Source organism: Helianthus annuus, chromosome 10 (assembly GCF_002127325.2).
Source record: "Helianthus annuus cultivar XRQ/B chromosome 10, HanXRQr2.0-SUNRISE, whole genome shotgun sequence".
NCBI lineage: Eukaryota > Viridiplantae > Streptophyta > Magnoliopsida > Asterales > Asteraceae > Helianthus > Helianthus annuus.
The window spans coordinates 27138998-27156276 of NC_035442.2; the positions used below are offsets into that span (position 1 = coordinate 27138998).

At 37.9% G+C, this 17279-nt stretch overlaps 1 protein-coding gene and 1 non-coding gene across 2 annotated transcripts; one reads left to right on the forward strand and one right to left on the reverse strand.

The window, feature by feature from the left end:
* Positions 1–6252: 6252 nt before the first annotated feature.
* LOC110884266 (probable glycerol-3-phosphate acyltransferase 3) lies at positions 6253–8403 on the reverse strand. The gene is made up of 2 exons (XM_022131959.2): positions 7681–8403; positions 6253–7382 (listed from the first exon to the last, which is right to left on the reverse strand). Exons 1-2 carry the CDS (start codon positions 8383–8385, stop codon positions 6483–6485), a joined length of 1605 nt encoding a protein of 534 aa, XP_021987651.1. The 5' UTR covers positions 8386–8403; the 3' UTR covers positions 6253–6482.
* An 8195-nt stretch (positions 8404–16598) lies between these two features.
* LOC118483385 lies at positions 16599–16705 on the forward strand. Its single transcript, XR_004870673.1, has one exon. It is a non-coding gene; the product is annotated as a small nucleolar RNA R71 (small nucleolar RNA).
* The last annotated feature ends 574 nt before the right edge of the window (positions 16706–17279 follow it).

The window sequence follows — 17279 nt, forward strand, 5'->3', positions numbered from 1 at the left end:
TTAGCTAAAAGTCAAACCGTCGTAATTAAGGTTTGACTTCGAGATTAGTCAATAATTACTCACTAATATCTCGAATTAAAAATACCTATAAGTAGGTAATTATGTGGGTAACAAACCCTTAAAAGGGTATTTGCAGATTCCCACTCTAACTATGTTAATTGTCGAGTCAAAGCTTATCTTAAAAAGTCAACAGAATGCTTATTTTCAAATTAATGCATAATTAGCAATGTAGGATACATGCAACCTGTTTGATCATTAAAATAAATTGGTAATTAATGTAAGAACATGTCCCAACATGTTCAACTTGATAATTTTCAGTTTTGGCTCGGTTTGGAACCGAAAGTCGCATAGTTTGACATCTACTTTGACTTTCAGTTCTGACCCATTTAAGCCAAGTTTAGGATTTTAGAGCTTCTTTTGGACCTATTTACATGTTAGTATAACTCTCTGAGATTATACAACCTGGTTCATTAGATATCCTATTCACATGCATTTTTTCGTTAATCGCTTATATGTTGATCATTATGCCCAAATGACCTTAAAATGTGATTTTTGAAAAAGTAAAAGGGTAGACACCTTAGCTACTGATTTATAAACTTGCACCTAAAATTTGAGATCAGTTTGAGGAGTAGATTAAGAGTTATGCTCAATAGCGTAATTTAAAGCTTCTTTAGTAATTAAATGGCGTAATTTGCATATAGTCTATCTAAACCCAAATTTTTATACAAAACCTTATACCTGCTATTATAAAATAATATTTTGGGATTTTTGGAGATTTTTATTTATTTTTAGGCTGAGCATAACTTAGTATTCTAAGCTTAATTCGGTTTACGCCGGTTTTGCCCTTTTAGGCTATAAAATGAGTTTTACAAATCCTTTTGACCTCAAACCTTTTTCAACGGATTCAATATGTTAAATAAATTATTTTGAGCCTTCTGGAATATTAAAAATATCAGCTTTTATATAAAACCCGGAAATGGCTCCAAATCACCTTTTTAAGCGTTTTTAACGCATAAGTATGTACTAGAACATTATTAAACATATGGGGTTGAAGCTTACTGATGTAATCAGTAAAGTTTTTATATTTTAACAGTAGGGAAATACGTTAAACTCAGAATTCCAGTTTTGACCTTTTAGGCCTATGTGAAATTACCAAAATGCCCCTACGGAGCATAGAATGGTTATAAGTAATAAATTTCACATATATTTGATACCCTACTGTTATGACTTAGTAAATTAAGTATATTTACTAATTTAATCAGACCTGTAACTCAGGTTATTATTTAAACTCTTTTTACCTTATAAAATGACCAAAATGCCCTTATGAGGCATAGTTTTGGTTTAAAACCATTTGGGGCATAATGGAAGGTATCATTCTGATATCACAACATATTTTAGGCATATTAACTTTAGAAACATGTATATGACTCTTATGGTTACTCGTTACGCACTATACGTGTTCGGATCGGCTTATGTGACTAGTTTGCCCATTTTAGCCGAAACGGGTCAAACCATATCATTTCGGTCCCAAAATCCAGAATGTGATTAAGTTACCCATATTAAACAAGTATGCAAGCTTGTTGGGACAAAACCACATTCTAAAACGGTCTTCGCCTTATCGTCCGTTTAAAACCGTAGTCTTCATTTTAAACTAACCGGTCTAAGCTTAAGACCCGTTAGGATTCTAATAGGTCATTAAAACCTTAATTCCAGATCTGGGAGCCCAGTAAAAGCTACGTGCACTTGCTGTATTTGATTTATACTTTGCTCAGGTAAATACGTTTAACTTATTTTCCCTTATACGGGCTTGGGGTACGGTATATAAAATACCGCTTGGTCGGGTAATTGACCTTAACCGGTCGGTGGTTAAGTGTTGTCAAAAGAACCCATTTAAAAATGCTGTTTTGTTTGTTTAACGCCTTTGGGGGTTTAATGACCATGTCCCGGATATCCTTGGTATCATTCAAAGAATGGCCACGACCTTAGCACACGGGTGTAGGCGTACACCCGTTGTGTGTGCAAATCAATAAAGTATAATCGTCGGTCGAGAGAAGTCTCGCGACGGAATTATATTAAGTGGTGTGTCTATTAATCTTTAACCCGGTACGACCCGGGCAACTGAACGCATAACAGACATGTAATTCTTTTACAAGATTATAAGCAAATAATTATCCCAAGTTATAAAAAGTTTTGTGCCGTGGGCATTCAAATCAATTTTAAACATTTTTTTCAAAATGAGTCAGTTAAATTGTATTTACCAGTGTAAACTAACGTATTTTCCAAAAAAGTTAAAGTGCAGGCACTACGCGTAATAGGCTAGTCACTCCTTAGCATCCATAGAAGTCTCGCAAGCTTAAGATGCATGAAGTCTGTTGAAATAAAGTTTCCTCTTTGTTTTGATCCGCCTGTGGATCTATTTCGACTATTTTGTGATACTTGGATATTACAATATTATTAAGTTGAAATAAATCATTCTTTTGCTTCCGCTGTGCATTTATATATTGTATGTTTAACTATGACGATATCAACTACGTCACGGAAACCCCCACCGGGCCCACCGGTGACACGTGGAAATTAGGGGTGTGACAGTCACGTTATTCCTTCTTCTTGTATTTATGTTTGATTTTGGCTGCTTATTTGTTCCTTTTGTGCTTTTAAGCTCATTTGGTCCTGTAAATTCAAAAGGAAGAAAGAAACACGCTTTTTCCAACATTAGTACTAAAATGGTTGGTTTTATGCATCTATTGATGTAATTTATATGTTGCATTTTGTACACATCAGAATTGCTCCTTGGGAACTGTGCACTCCAATTCACCAAAATAAAATTTTGGTTCTTTCACTCTATATTTTTCTTAAAAATACATGGGTTCTATAGTGCTAGAAACCCTCTCGATCTTCCATCCACATCCTCTTTAGAATATTCAACTGCTGACCCATCCCAAAATCTCATCAATAATCTATCCGACATATCCTGAAGTTGTGTTTCCTGGATAGTTATGAAAGTTAGATTGTAACTTTTAATCAGTGCTAGTATTGTCGTTACCTTCCCAACCCCTTGCCCATTTCATGTACAATGTTTAAAAATTCATTAGGCGATTACAACCTAATGTTCCTATGCTATGGCACCTTTTACTTGCTCCTCTTTATCTACCAAATTAACCCCACCTTCGGTCCTAACTTACATGTTTCCAGATCCTCTTAGTTTACCTCTTCCTTAGAACCTGAGTCTTCATTGTCCTCAACCATATCTAATTTTGATCCCGGTATCATTGACACCTCACATTGCAACTCTTCATCCTATTTGAGTGATAATCTTCTTCCACTAATGGCCCTCCCAATGCTTGATCATCATTCACAATCAGAATACCTTTGATGTTATTCCTTCCTTTTTTCAATTTTAATTTTCTCTTCATCGATTTCTTTCTAGGGTTGAACCTAGATTCATCTGATAATTCGACTTTAAGATTTAGATACTTTATTCTTCTTGATTACTAAACTGGGTTTGAGGTTATTAGCTTTAGCCATTGCCAATGTTAATCTTTTCCTTTTTCTAAGGGCCTCTTCTGAAAGCCCACACTCTCCATATTCATCCAGTCGAACTTTATTACCATTCTGGTCCCCATAATTGAAACCCTCTTTGCCCCCCACTCACTATGACAGCTGCATTTGTGATCCATCCTATGTTGTTCTCACTTTGTTGGATGCGCTAACCGTCTTTTAAAAAACATTCCAACCTTTACTATTCTCAACATGTTGTAACCAATTCTTGAGACCTGGATTTTCAAACAACCCTTGACTTTTGGTTTCTTGTAGATTGTTGGTCTTCAACCATAATCACCGGTGAGCTTGTTCCAGCCGATTTGATTCTTGGTCTCACAAATTTGTCACCTTCTTCGTTCATCACTATGATTTTGCTCTTAATATGCCATTGTTTGGTCCTCTACCACAACCTTTGCATCTCGTGTCGTCTCGCATTCTCCTATTAACCAGAATCACGACTCACATGTCTCCGTAATCTACACATCGAAACTTTTCTCCTTCCATTTAACGGTTATCTTTTCTTTAATACTATCACCATGGTTAGTTGCTACACCAATGCTGTTGTAGTAAAGATTTAGGTCTAATGTATCCGCTTTTGATGCTTGTACTAAATGTACAAACTTTTGAGCGATACAATTGAAAACTTCCGCCTCCCATAGTTGGACCAGAACTCTCTTTATTATTAGCCATGCGATCATCTGGAATGGAATATACTGACCATCCCATAGCTCAATCGTTTCAACCACTCTTTCTAGCTCTTTTCACTCCTAAATTTATGTAACTCTTCAACGTCTTTGAAAGTGAATTAGTAATATTATGCCACTGAGGTACCCCGCTTTACTACATTTGCTTACCTGGGCACTTTAGGTTCTTTGCTACCATCACCAAGTTCTTTCCTTTCCACAACTTGAATGTCTAAGCTTCACGAGAAAAGGCCATCACTTTCTTTTCATCGCCTTGTGTTCTCCCTCTCAACTGGGCATCTTTGAAGGACCTTTGATTATTCACTCTCGACTGCCTGTCTTAACCTCCAATTGGTTCCTCTGCTACCCCCTTTCTCACCCACAACCTGCCTATTACTCCTCCCATTTTCTTCAATCCTTTATCATATTTTGCTACGTGCGCTCTGATCTTCCACCCGTAAAAGCTTAACTAATTTAGGGCTCTCACAATCTTGATTGCATCTTTCACCCTTATAAATTTGACGAACCCAGATCTGTTTCCTTTTGCATCCCTTTTCCTAGCGATATACGTGTCAACCAGGTGTCCATAATTCATGCATTCAGTCCACAACCTGTTATCTGATAGATGTGAATGAATGTTTGACACATAGAGCGTTACTACAATAGTCCTCCCTGTTGTACGACCTATTTTTTCTGTTCATCGTCTCCCATTCCCTCACCAGGAACCTTCTCCGTTCCTTTCTCTTAGGGGGTGGGGGTGGTGATCACTCATCACTCACTCATCACTCGCAACACCCAATCAAGTTCTGCCAAGTCATCAACCATTTTTCTATCACTCACAACACCCAACAATAAACCCTACACCCCCTCACATGTTACATCACTCAAACCTTTGTCACGCGTGAAAAACTTCACGGAAACCATATGATTACGTAATGAACAATATGGTGGCGGTGGAAAAATGCAAACAACCTCGCGTTGAACTTCCATCACGCGTTATAAAAACCCACCACCCCAGTGCCCTTAAACCTTTAGGATATTTGTTTCTAGATAATTCGAATATTCCTAAACCTGATATAATAGATAGTTTTCATATGTGATACATATAGTAATTAACATTTACGTGGGTGGACCAATCTTCTTTATTGCTTGACTGGTGGATTTGACAATTAACGTTCAAAATGTATTGTACATGGCTTTATACCTAGTGGTATTTTTGGGGTGGGATAAAGCTTTAGAACCAATAGGTCCTGGGTTTGATTCTTACAAAGGGGTTTTTCCCATATTTATTGGGTTTCCTCCTGAATTGGTGTATAGGCATTGCCTAGTGGAGATGGATATGATCGGGTGATTCTGTTGGTGGCACAATGATACTCCAGTGGTCCGCCAGTGATTCAAATTTGCCGTTAAAAAAAACGTTTAAAATGTATTTTTCCTATGGAAACAATCAAATAAATGAAAACATTGATTGTGCATGGAAATCCTTTAAATATTTCACTTTTATAACAATCATTGATTCAGATAATTAAATTGTAGTAATTGTAAATATGTAACAATGTCACATATCAATAGTTTGCCAAATTTGCTGAGTTATAGGAGATTCAATGGAGAATAAGGGGCTGTGTGGCAACATCTGAATGGTTAAGTGCTGAACCAGTAAGAGGTCTGAACCATTAAGTACTGAACTAGTAAGAGGTCTAAACCATTAAGAGCCTGTATAATGCTTAACCGCGTAAAGGCAAATGTTTGACCAATCCAGATTAGAGGTCTTAACCATTCAGACTTGTTATAAATCTTAACCATTCAGAGGCAAATGTCTGAACCATTCAGACATCTGCTCGTGAAACAAACAGTCTGAACCATTAAGTGCTGAACCAGTAAGAGTTCTGAACCATTAAGATCCTTATTAAGAAAGCCCCTAAACTTTTTATTAATAATTGTGATGTCCACAAACGAATGTGACATATTCTAATACGACTTTAGTTTAACACTTCTATATTGGTTACAGTTTTCACACTACATGATATAACAAAATTAACGTGTTAGAAATTTATATTATTACTTCACTATATATTAAGCACCCAAATAATAATTTTTAATATGCTAATGAATATATATACAACATACATAAAAGAATATAAATAGAAATTTATAGTTTACAGTATAAGAATCAAAACTTCAATCCAAATAATTGACTTGTGTCTCAATTATAATCCATGAAACACGCTCAAGATCAATAGGATTTTAACTCAGCGGTCATCATCGTTTGTTACTGGTGGAATTAACGAACCCTTCGTTACCGGCTAATACGAGATACTTGTCTTTCCTCGTAAGGCTCGTGCATTCAAAATCCAGTGTCTTCCCGATCTCACTTTGCACATAATTTGCAATATCGAACCTTGTAGACTTTGTTTCACTAGCCTGTGACGACACCCCATGAATCTGGTCCAGGAACTGAACCCTGTAAACCGGGTTTGGGTTCATCATAAACAAAAATGGGTCCAAGCATTTTAACCCGCCGGCTGTTGTCCCGTAAAACATGGTAACATAACTATCCAGTGCAACCGGGACTATATGATCACTAAGTTCTGCAAACAATGGGCTAAACCGCAACAAATATGGTTCCCTACAAGTTGTCCCTTCCGGGCAAACCACAAGGTCCCCTAGCCTTAACATCTTGTCCATTGTTTTTGCATCTTGATCCCGATCTCTTGTTAATCGTACAGTTTTGATTGGTGATAAGATCTCGGACATTCTACTAAGACTGTATGTGACTGCTGCGAATGGTCTCTTGAGACCAAATGAGAGGTATAATGGATCAAGTAAAGTTCGATGGTTACATACATATAAACGACCTTTATGTTGTTTATGATCATCAGATGTCACGTCTAGATTTGAGTTATTGTTTGTGAGCTTGAGTTGCAAACCGGTGAAAGCTAAGATAGGGATCAATGCACCATATGGCATGGTGAGTGCGATAATTGTTCGGAAAATGGACAAAAGTATGGCGAATGGAAACCACATGAACATGACCAACATTCTTAGCGGTTCGGGTCTGAAGGCTAGTCTTCCATCATGGAAGATTAGGTCTTTTGGATATCTTTCTTTTGGAAGGATTTGCCATGCCTTCTTTTCTCCATTTCTAACCACATAAACCTCCTGTAAAAACATGAACAAATAAATAAGCTTCCAATTATGTGCATGTCAGACCACTAGAAAATTGGATATATGTGACTAAAAATACGGTGATGGGAAATCATCCGTGGGTGATACTATTTCACGACCGCTTTGCGACTGGGGATCATTATGCAACCAAATTTTACAATTTGCGACTGGATTTTTGTGACCGTTTTTTGGTCGCAAACTTTAGTGGTATGTGGTTAGTTTTTTAGTAGTGAAAAAAATACCTTGTTATTTTCACTTGCATATTGCATATATATAGATGTTAAGTATATACCTTACTACATGAGATCCAATCGTGCTTAGCGAACTTGTTTGAGAAGTAAATCGCTTGATCATCTTCTTCTAGCATTTCGTTTATACGATGCTCGATGATGTTCTTGTTGTCATTCATGAGACCAACAAAGTAGTCACCATGAACCTTTAGCTCCCTTCCGAAAACATAATCAATCTCCAAATAATCTTTTAAGAAACACTCAACCATGATTTGTGGCAACTTGCTTACACCAACCGTCTTTTTTCCTCTTCTCAACACATCGAAACCCTCCACACCAACATCTTCCAAGAAGAACTTGGGCAAAACCGAACTTCCAACACGAAACCCATCTTTCTTGGTGCCAAAAAAGGAAACCATTACCATAATCTTGATCGATAACTCGTCATCAACTAAGAAAAGAAGCGGGTATAGAGCGAAAAGCATAAAGGCCCGAATCAAACTTCCAGCTTCAAATGCAACCAACATGAAGTATGGAAACACAGATGATGATCTCAAAAGGGTCTCTTCGACATCGAAGATTAACGTCTTTTGTGAAAGATTAGTATGATCAACCTCTGAAATTAGGGTTTGTGATTTGAAACTAGAGCCATGAGTGTTGCTTAGGGTTCTTCTGAGAGCTTTTTTTTGATTTTTATGAAGCTTTAGAAGAACTCGAGACACAAAAAGAATGAACTTGAGGGGTTTTGGTAAGGCTTTGAGTTCCATTTGTATTTTTTTAGCAAGTGTAAGATATGGATATGTAGGTTTGGGAGAACGGTGGCATTATTTATGGTAGTTGAGTTGACAAAAAGCACTTGGTTTTTCCGATATTTACGAAATTGACATTAACCCTAATAAATACATCCATTAGCTGGAAACTGCAATGCGTGTATGTTGACTGAATGGTGTATGGTAACAATAATATTAATTAAAAATTGGAGGAGGTCAACAACGTGGTTCGTCATGACTCACGAATTGTTGATTTTAGTCAACGTAAAAGAGCCGGTTCGATTGTTTACATGAGGTGGGACGATGGGCCGGATCTAGTAACGGTCACTTGCATACCCTAATTTTTTATTTTATTAAATTTTGTTTGGAAAAATTTGTGTCGGTATATGTATAAAAGCAAAAATCAAACGACATGTTAGAGTAACTAGGTTTAAAATAGTTCGTCGCGTTGCGACGAATTTATTTTGTTATTTAGTCTGTGTTTTGTATACGAGCATGTTGCGAACGGAACTGCTGACAAGAATAAAAAAAAAATGTAGAAAAAAACACTAAAAGATAACCGAAAGAAAATCAACCAAAAAGTTGTATGGTAGTATGGTAACGATGTTGTTCGTATGAAACCCGTGGTCAGAGATAAGCAAATTGTTCTTGGTACCGGTATCAAATTTGCCGAACCGAAAGATCTTAAGTACCGATTCGGTACCGACTTTTGGCATTCCTGGGTTCACTACCGTTTTTTACCTTCATATACCAGTACTGTAACCGGTATTTTCGGTATCAGTACCGATTCTGTATCGGTTGGCACCGAGCTCATCCCTGCCCCTGAAACTAAAAAAGAAAAAATTAAAAGTTGAAGAAAATCAACAAAAAAAAAAAAAAGTTGTACGATACCGTTGTTCGTACAGTAACCGTGATCAGGGATGACCAAATAGTACCAGGTAGCAGCACTGAATTTCTCGAACCAAAAGATTTCCAATATCAATTCGGCACCAACTTTTGACGTTTTCTGTATTAGTGCCGAATTTTACCTTCATGTAGTGATAGCGAACAGGACCGTCCCGGTATTTTCAATACCAATACTGGTTCAATACCGGTTGACACCAAGTTTATCCCAACCCCTGATATGGAAAAAAAGATTAAAGTTAAAAAGTAAAGAAAATAACTATTATTATAATATAGTAATAATAAAAGTATTAAAAAACTATATATTATTATAATATTAAAATCACTATTCATTTCATTTCCTTTATTAATATATAACTAGATGATTTTCCGCCCGCGCGTTGCGGCGGGGACCCAATGACTGCAAAACGCATGTCAGTAACAGCAAACAAATACCGAATATCAAAACATAAATATAAATGACGTGGTAAGGATAGTCAATCCGTCCTAAAAAAAACGATTTTAAATAACCTAATATATAATAATAGGACCCACACGTCTTAAACGTTGGAAATTCGTTTGTTTTTAGTTCAGTTGTTACGGTGCTAACACGTTAAAATATGGATGAGCTCGGTACCGGTAACGACACCGAAAGTACCGATCCGGATAATCTTGAAATTAGGTACCGGCACCGAAATTACTCGATACAATACGGTATGGTATTTGAAGGTAAAATCAATAAATACAGGTATGGTGCTAGACCGGTGTCGAACCGAAAGTAACGATTCTGAAAACGCCAAAAGGTGGGTACCAAATTGGTACGGAAAATGATTTGGTATAGTAAATTTGGCACCGATACGATACCGGTTTGATTACAGGATTTGATACGATTTGCTCATCAATAATCTAAATATCCAAGTAAATTTTAAATGCTACAATTCATTCATTACAGAAAAAGACAAAAAAGAAAGCAAAATAAGTTGTTGTGTATATAAAACCTCATTCAAACTAAATACAGTTTACTTACTTTGTGTCTGAAAAGTAATCTAAACGGTGCAATTACTTGCATTGCTACATTGCTACAGGATTTGATGAGCTCGGTACCAACCGGTACCTAAAATTCTGTTACGAAAATCCCCAAAAGTGGGTACAGGTACCGAATATACCTGGTATGGTACGGTTCGGTACTGGTCGGTACTGGTATGACACCAATATTTGAGGGTAAAAACCGGTGAATACCGGTACCGAACCGGTACCGAAAATACACATAATTTGATAAATTTGATACCGATACCGGTACCCGGTACCATTTGCTTATCACTTAATAATTTTACCAGTGTTGTAAAAGTCGGATTACTCGGCCGAGTACTCGGCGAGTACTCGGTCCTCGGACCCCCTCCGAGGCGACTTCCTCCTAGGCGGTCTCAATTAGTCGGCCTCGGGATTACTCGGGAGTACTCGGTGCCTAGTCGGCGCCTAGTCGGACATAGTCGGATGTAGCGGCTTAGTCGGTCTAGGCGGTCAACGTGGTTTGTTGACTTTTAATCGGTCAAAATCGGCCTACTCGGCCTTGTACTCGGACTACTCGGCCTTGTACTCAGACTAGTCGGACTTGTATTCAGAATATTTGAACTTTAAACATGTTTCATTTTAAATTATACTCAGTTGACATGAATTATGCTTATTTTAACACATAAATAATATATAACAATTCTTTATTTTTACCATGTCCGCGTACTCCCCGAGTACTCTCCGAATACTCCGATTACTCCCAACTCCCAACTCCCAACTCCCAACTCGGCCGACTAGGGACCGCCTAGCGACTTTTACAACAATGAATTTTACTATTCATTCATTTTGATTTTTAATATATAGGATAATAATAATAATCGTATAAATATACAAAAATATATAGAAATGAACTTTTCAATGTTTTCATAGTTTTTTCACATAAACTTTTCACACCCAATCATACTCACTTCTTGAAACTTTAATTCGAAAATGATCTCGCGATTTAAAGGTTATTCAGACAACTTCAAACCATAACACTAACAATTAGTTAGCGTTCACCGGAATAAAATTAAATTTAAGGGAATTGAAATCTAAATTAGAACTCTTAATATGTTTGATTCACATAATTTGTTTGGAATTGAAATCCCAATTTTATTCTTCATACGTTTAGTTAACAGTGGAATTGGAATTGAGCATTAATTTCTTCAAATTCTTTTAACTAAAGGAATTTAAAATCCTTCCTATATAAGAAGGAATTCAAGTAAATTCATTGGAATCTCGAACTGTTTCGACCTAAATCATCTCGACCCGCACCATCTCAACTCGTACCGTTTCGACCCGCACCATGTCGACCCGCACCGTGTCGACCCTTACCATCTCGACCAACACCATCCCGCATCGATTCGACCTGCATCATTCGACCCGCACTGTTTCGACCTGATCCGATTCGCCTTGCCTTCGCCGATTTAGGTGCTAGTATCAATCTTATGCCTTACTCGCTATATGAAAAACTAGACCTAGGAGAATTGTCACCTACCCGAATGACCCTATCCTTAGCTGATCGTTCTGTCAAGTATCCTCATAGCATTGTCGAAAATCTCTTAGTTACGGTCGATAAGTTCGTCTTTCCCGTAGACTTTTTCATTCTTGATATGGAAGCTGATGAGAGAGTTCCTATCATTCTAGGACGACCATTATTGTGTATCGCAAAGGCCATCATTGATGTCTTTGACGGTAACATCACACTCCGGGTCGGTGAGGAACAGGTAACTTTTGAGGTAGCTCGCTCCATGCAACACCCGAGCAGTTCCGTTGATTATAGTGGTTGATGTGCGTTAGGTGTGATATATATATATATACATATATATATTAATGTATATCTTAAGCCCTTTAACACTTTTTAGCCAAGTTTTAAATTTATAAAACACGATATTTTCTAACACTAAACACACATATGGGCAAGTGCACCCATCGTGAGCGTAGTATAGTGTTGGTAAGATACCGAGGTCGTCCAAGGACACAAGAGCTTTTAGTACCGGTTTATCCTCAACGTCTAATCAAATCAAAAGTTAGAAAAAGGTTTTTAAACTAGAAAAATAAAACTAACTAAAATGCTGAAAAATAAAATAAAAATAAAATACAGATAGGCAAGATGAATCACTTGGATCCGACTCGTGTTTAGTGTAACATTTGATTATTTCCGCACTTTTGCACTTTTTAAGAGATTATCTTAGTTATTGTAGTAGGCCCCTCGTTTGAAGGTGACGTTACCCTCAACCCAGTAGTTTGAGTCAGCAAGGATACAATCCTAAAGGATCGAATTATTGAAAGATAATTAATTAAGTTATTAATGCATAATGTGGTAGGCCCCTCTTTTGAAGGTGACGTTACCCTCGGCAAAGTAGTCTGAGTCAGCAGGGATACAGTCCTAAGTAGCCGGGTTAAAGTTTTAATAGTAGCTTACATATGAGGAGATCAAAGAGTTTGGACCCCCGCCATCCAATACCGGTGGGTATTGAAGGAGGTCCTACTAAATTTGACCCAGGTCCTTGCAGGATCTATACACTAAACAAGGCAAGACTCTTACCAAACCATTCCTTTAACCCTCGACCAGGTAGCCAACATATCTCCATATAGACCGTGGAGATATGAATGGTGAAAATCTTTTATTTTATATAGACAGTAAAATAATGCCAAGACACCACAGACAAATGATAAGGAAGAATCACCTTCAACATAAGAAACTAGTTATTAAAGTCATTAATACATAACCAAATAAAAAGTGCGAAATGATTAAAAACAAAAAGTATTACACTAGACACTTGTCTTCACCAAGTGATGTAAGAGACTTAGGCAAACATGGCATTTGATTGTCAAGAACTCTTACGATCAATCTTGGATCCCGAGACTACTCACACACTCTATGATGGATGATGGTGTTGTGGTGGTGGTGGAGTGTGGGTGAAGTGTGAGAGCGGTGGTGTGCCAAGGGATGGTTTGCAAATGAGCCAAGCACCCCTATTTATAGCCTGAACAGCAGCTCGGGCACGACCACGTATCCATTGGGCGCGGCCCCGTGTCCATCCTCCTTCTCTTTCGTCATTAATTGCAGTTTGTCTGCATTAGTTGACCACGCCCCCGTGTCCGCTGGGCACGACCCCGTGTGCAGAAGCGTATCTGTACTATCAAGATTTCCTTAGATTCTGCGAATCTTAGAGTTGACCACGCCCCGTGTCCGCTGGGCATGCCCCCGTGGTGGGTGATAGAAGCTTCTACAACTTTGTCTTTTCTGCAGACACTTGAGCACGCCCCCATGCTCACTAAGCACGGGGCATGTTCAGCCTCCTGTTCTCTTGTTTTTGCTTGGGAAGATGCTGTCGGGGGGTCGGGCATGCCACGTTTGTTCCTTTTCTTGTATTTATGTTAGATTTAACTGTCTTTTTGCTTCTTTTGTTCATTTGAGCTTATCTAATCCTGAAAATACAAAAGGAAGACAAACCACACTTTTTCCAACATTAGTACTAAAAAAAGGTTAGTTTTATGCCACATTTGATGTAATTTATATGTTGCATTTTGTGCACATCAAATACCCTCACGCTTGAATCTTTACTTGTCCTCAAGCAAAACTCTTTATAATGTTGCTTTACACTCCCAAATGGAATGGGTAGAAGAGAAGCTTTTTGGGCTTGTCATAGAGTGTCGGGATTTCCAAGATTCTTTATTAAATTTTATTTTTATTTATTTATAATCCAATTCGTCATGATTTATTTAAAACATTACATAAGATAAATTACTTATTAGGGCATACCATGCCTTTTTAAAATTCCATTTATATACAAGTTCACATACCTCACGGGGGATTACTCAACACTCGGCCGGAGATGTATTTTAGTGAATCACTCGAGAACGGCATGAAACTTACTCCTTCCATAAGCTTTCCAAGCAATCAATCCTCCTCTTTTTTTAACTATATACCTTTGTAAATATCAAGAGGACTTTTGGGTGAAGGGTTAGGCCTGGGTTAAAGGTAGGTTGTTGGGTTAGTGGTTAGTAAAAGGGCGAAAGGCGTAAAAAGCGTCGGTTTTCGTAAGACTTTTTATTTTTTGTAACTTTTTATTTTGATGAAGCATTTTTTCAAACAAAGTTCTTTTTGATAAACTTGTTTGTTTATTTCTTTTGGCTTCATATATATATATATATATATATATATATATATATATATATATATATATATAAGGAAGTCAATAGAAAAATCGAGCTTTGTTACGAAAATAAAAGGTTTAAAATGAAAAAGGGTTTTGGTGGGTAAAAGGGTGTTTGTTTTGGGTTAATAAATGAAAAGGTTTAGGCTCAAAGGGGTTAACTAGGGGGATTTTGGATAGGTGGTAAAAAAAAAGGAAAATAATGGTGTAGAAATAAAAAGGATTAGTCCTAATGCCTCCATCATTTACTTACTCGGGTTTAAGTTGGTAAGGACCAGAAATGTACCGTCGTGGCAAGTTCTAGAGTCGTAAGAACCGAGCGGCTATTCACACAAGAAACGAAAAATGAGCATTTAGTTTAAAGATATGAATTTGCATGCTCAATAAATGCTCAAAACTCACTTTTTTGTGGGAATGAGTTTTTATGTGATCAAGTATATATAATCAAATTTTAACTAAACTTGTCATGCCGTTTCATAATTCTCTTATGTTGGTTCTTTTTATCACGACGCTGTAGGTTGTAAATTTGTAAAAATATAACCTTTTTAGAACTTGAAATTCCTAAGTTAAACCTAGACAAGTAAAAAAATGAATTTTTTTTTTTGAAAAAAATTTGGGGTCATTAGCGTTTCCAATAGAGTTTTGTGTAAGGCTTGTGATTAGGACTTGCAAGATTCAAGGTTTTAGCACCCCCCCCCCACACTTAAATTACACATTCGCCGGGAAGACAAATTCGCCGACTTTGACCAATAGATTTTCAGCGACACCTTGTGTATATTTACCGGACCTATCGGCGAGTTGTATGCTCATTTTTGTAGGGCTTGTTTTCCCTAGGCCGAGTCGGTTGAACATTGATACGGGCATGAGGTTGATGCTAGCCCCGAGATCGGCTAGTGCATTGCGAATGGGGGATTCCCCAATCGAACAAGGAATTGTGAAGCTTCCAGGGTCAATCTTCTTTTGCGAGAGTTTGTTGAGTAGCAGAGCGGAGCATTCTTCGCCTAAATTAACTAATTGCAATGATTCAATTTTCCTTTTATGAATGAGGAAGTCCCTCATAAATTTTGAATATTTAGGCATTTGAGTTAGGACTTTGATAAATGGAATATTAACATGCAATTGTTTTAGTAAATTTTCGAACTTTACGAATTGCTCATCGGTTTTTTGACGAATTAACCGACCGGGGTGTTGGAATCGGAGGAGTCTTAGTGGGCTTTTGAATCGGTGAAGAAGCCTTCTCTTGTTAGGGTGCGGGTGGAGTTGTGGTTTGGCTAGATTGGCTTCTTTCAGTTGGTGGTATTGGAGCCTCCTCGGGAGCCACGGTACAGTTTCTCAATGTGATGAGATGTACTTGCGCCTTTGGGTTGGTTTCGGTATTACTTGGTAACGCGCCTTGTGGTCTCTCGGAGAAATTCTGAGCTATTCTATTTAATTGCTTTTCAATGTTTTGAATACTAGCTTGCTGATTTCTAAAATTCGATTCCAATTGTTGAAATCGATCCGAGTTTTTCTTTTCGGTGTCGGAGATGAGGCGAGATACAATATCTTCAAGCCTTTCTCGTCCACCTTGTTGTTGAGAGAAATTTTGAGACTCATTTCTTGGTTGCTGAAAGTTTGTTCGTTGGTTTAGATTTTGTTGGTTACTACCATTGCCGGGTTCTCTCCAACCAAGGTTAGGGTGGTTGCGCCATCCTTGGTTGTAGGTACCCGTTGGGGGACCCGACGGCCTGGGTCTATTATCAATGTAGTTTACCAATTCTGTTTGATTATCTACTTCTTTCATACAACTCCAATTTTCATGTGGCCCACCACACCCCTCACAAGCCATAACCGAGGCCGTTTTTTGCCATCTCTAGCTTTTTGATTTTTGAAGAAAGGGCCTCGATTTGAGCTTGTAAAGAAGTGCTTTCGTCAACCTTATGGGCGCCCGGGGTAATAGATTTATTTCCTCGGGGAGTGTGCCACTGAAAATTGGTTTGAGCAATTTCCTCAATTTGATTATATATTTCATTTGGGCGACGATTACCTAAAAGTCCCCCGGAGCTAGAGTCAAGTGTTTGTCTTGTGTGTGGCAACAACCCATTATAGAAAGTGGATACTTGTTGCCATACTGCAAGACCGTGATGAGGACACTTTCTTAGTAGCTCCTTGAACCTTTCCCAAGTTTCATATAAGGATTCCCCATCCTCTTGTGAATATGTATTAATTTCAATCATTAATTTAGCCGTTTTAGTAGGAGGAAAATACTTATATAGAAACTTTTGGCCTAGTTCATCCTAGGTGTTTACCGAGCCAACTGGGAGGGTATTGAGCCAAGCCTTAGCTCGGTCCTTTAGTGAGAATGGAAACATACGAAGGCGGATGGCATCATTTGATGCTCCATTGATCCAAAAGGTATCACATATTTCTAAGAAATTAGTAATATGTAGATGGAGATCCTCGTCCGCAAGCCCATGGAAGGTTGCGGAGTTTTGAAGCATTTGTATCAAATGTGGCCGAAGTTCGAAGTTGTTGGCTTCGACATTCGGTGCATTGATAGCGGCCCCGAGATTACCTACTATGGGTCGTAGGTAATCCATGAGGGTACGTTGGTCCGCCATTGGAAGTGGGTTCCCCGAAACTTTCTCTTGGTTTTTTGCTTTAAGTCTTCTTCTTAGAAAGCGTTCGGGTTCGTCTAGGGGTTCTTTTATGTCTCTACTAGAACTGGAGCTCATACACTACGTGGAAAGTTCAGATGTGGCGCCTGGGTTCCAAGTCCTGCAATAAAAACAAAAAAGAACGTTGGTCAGAAGCTTC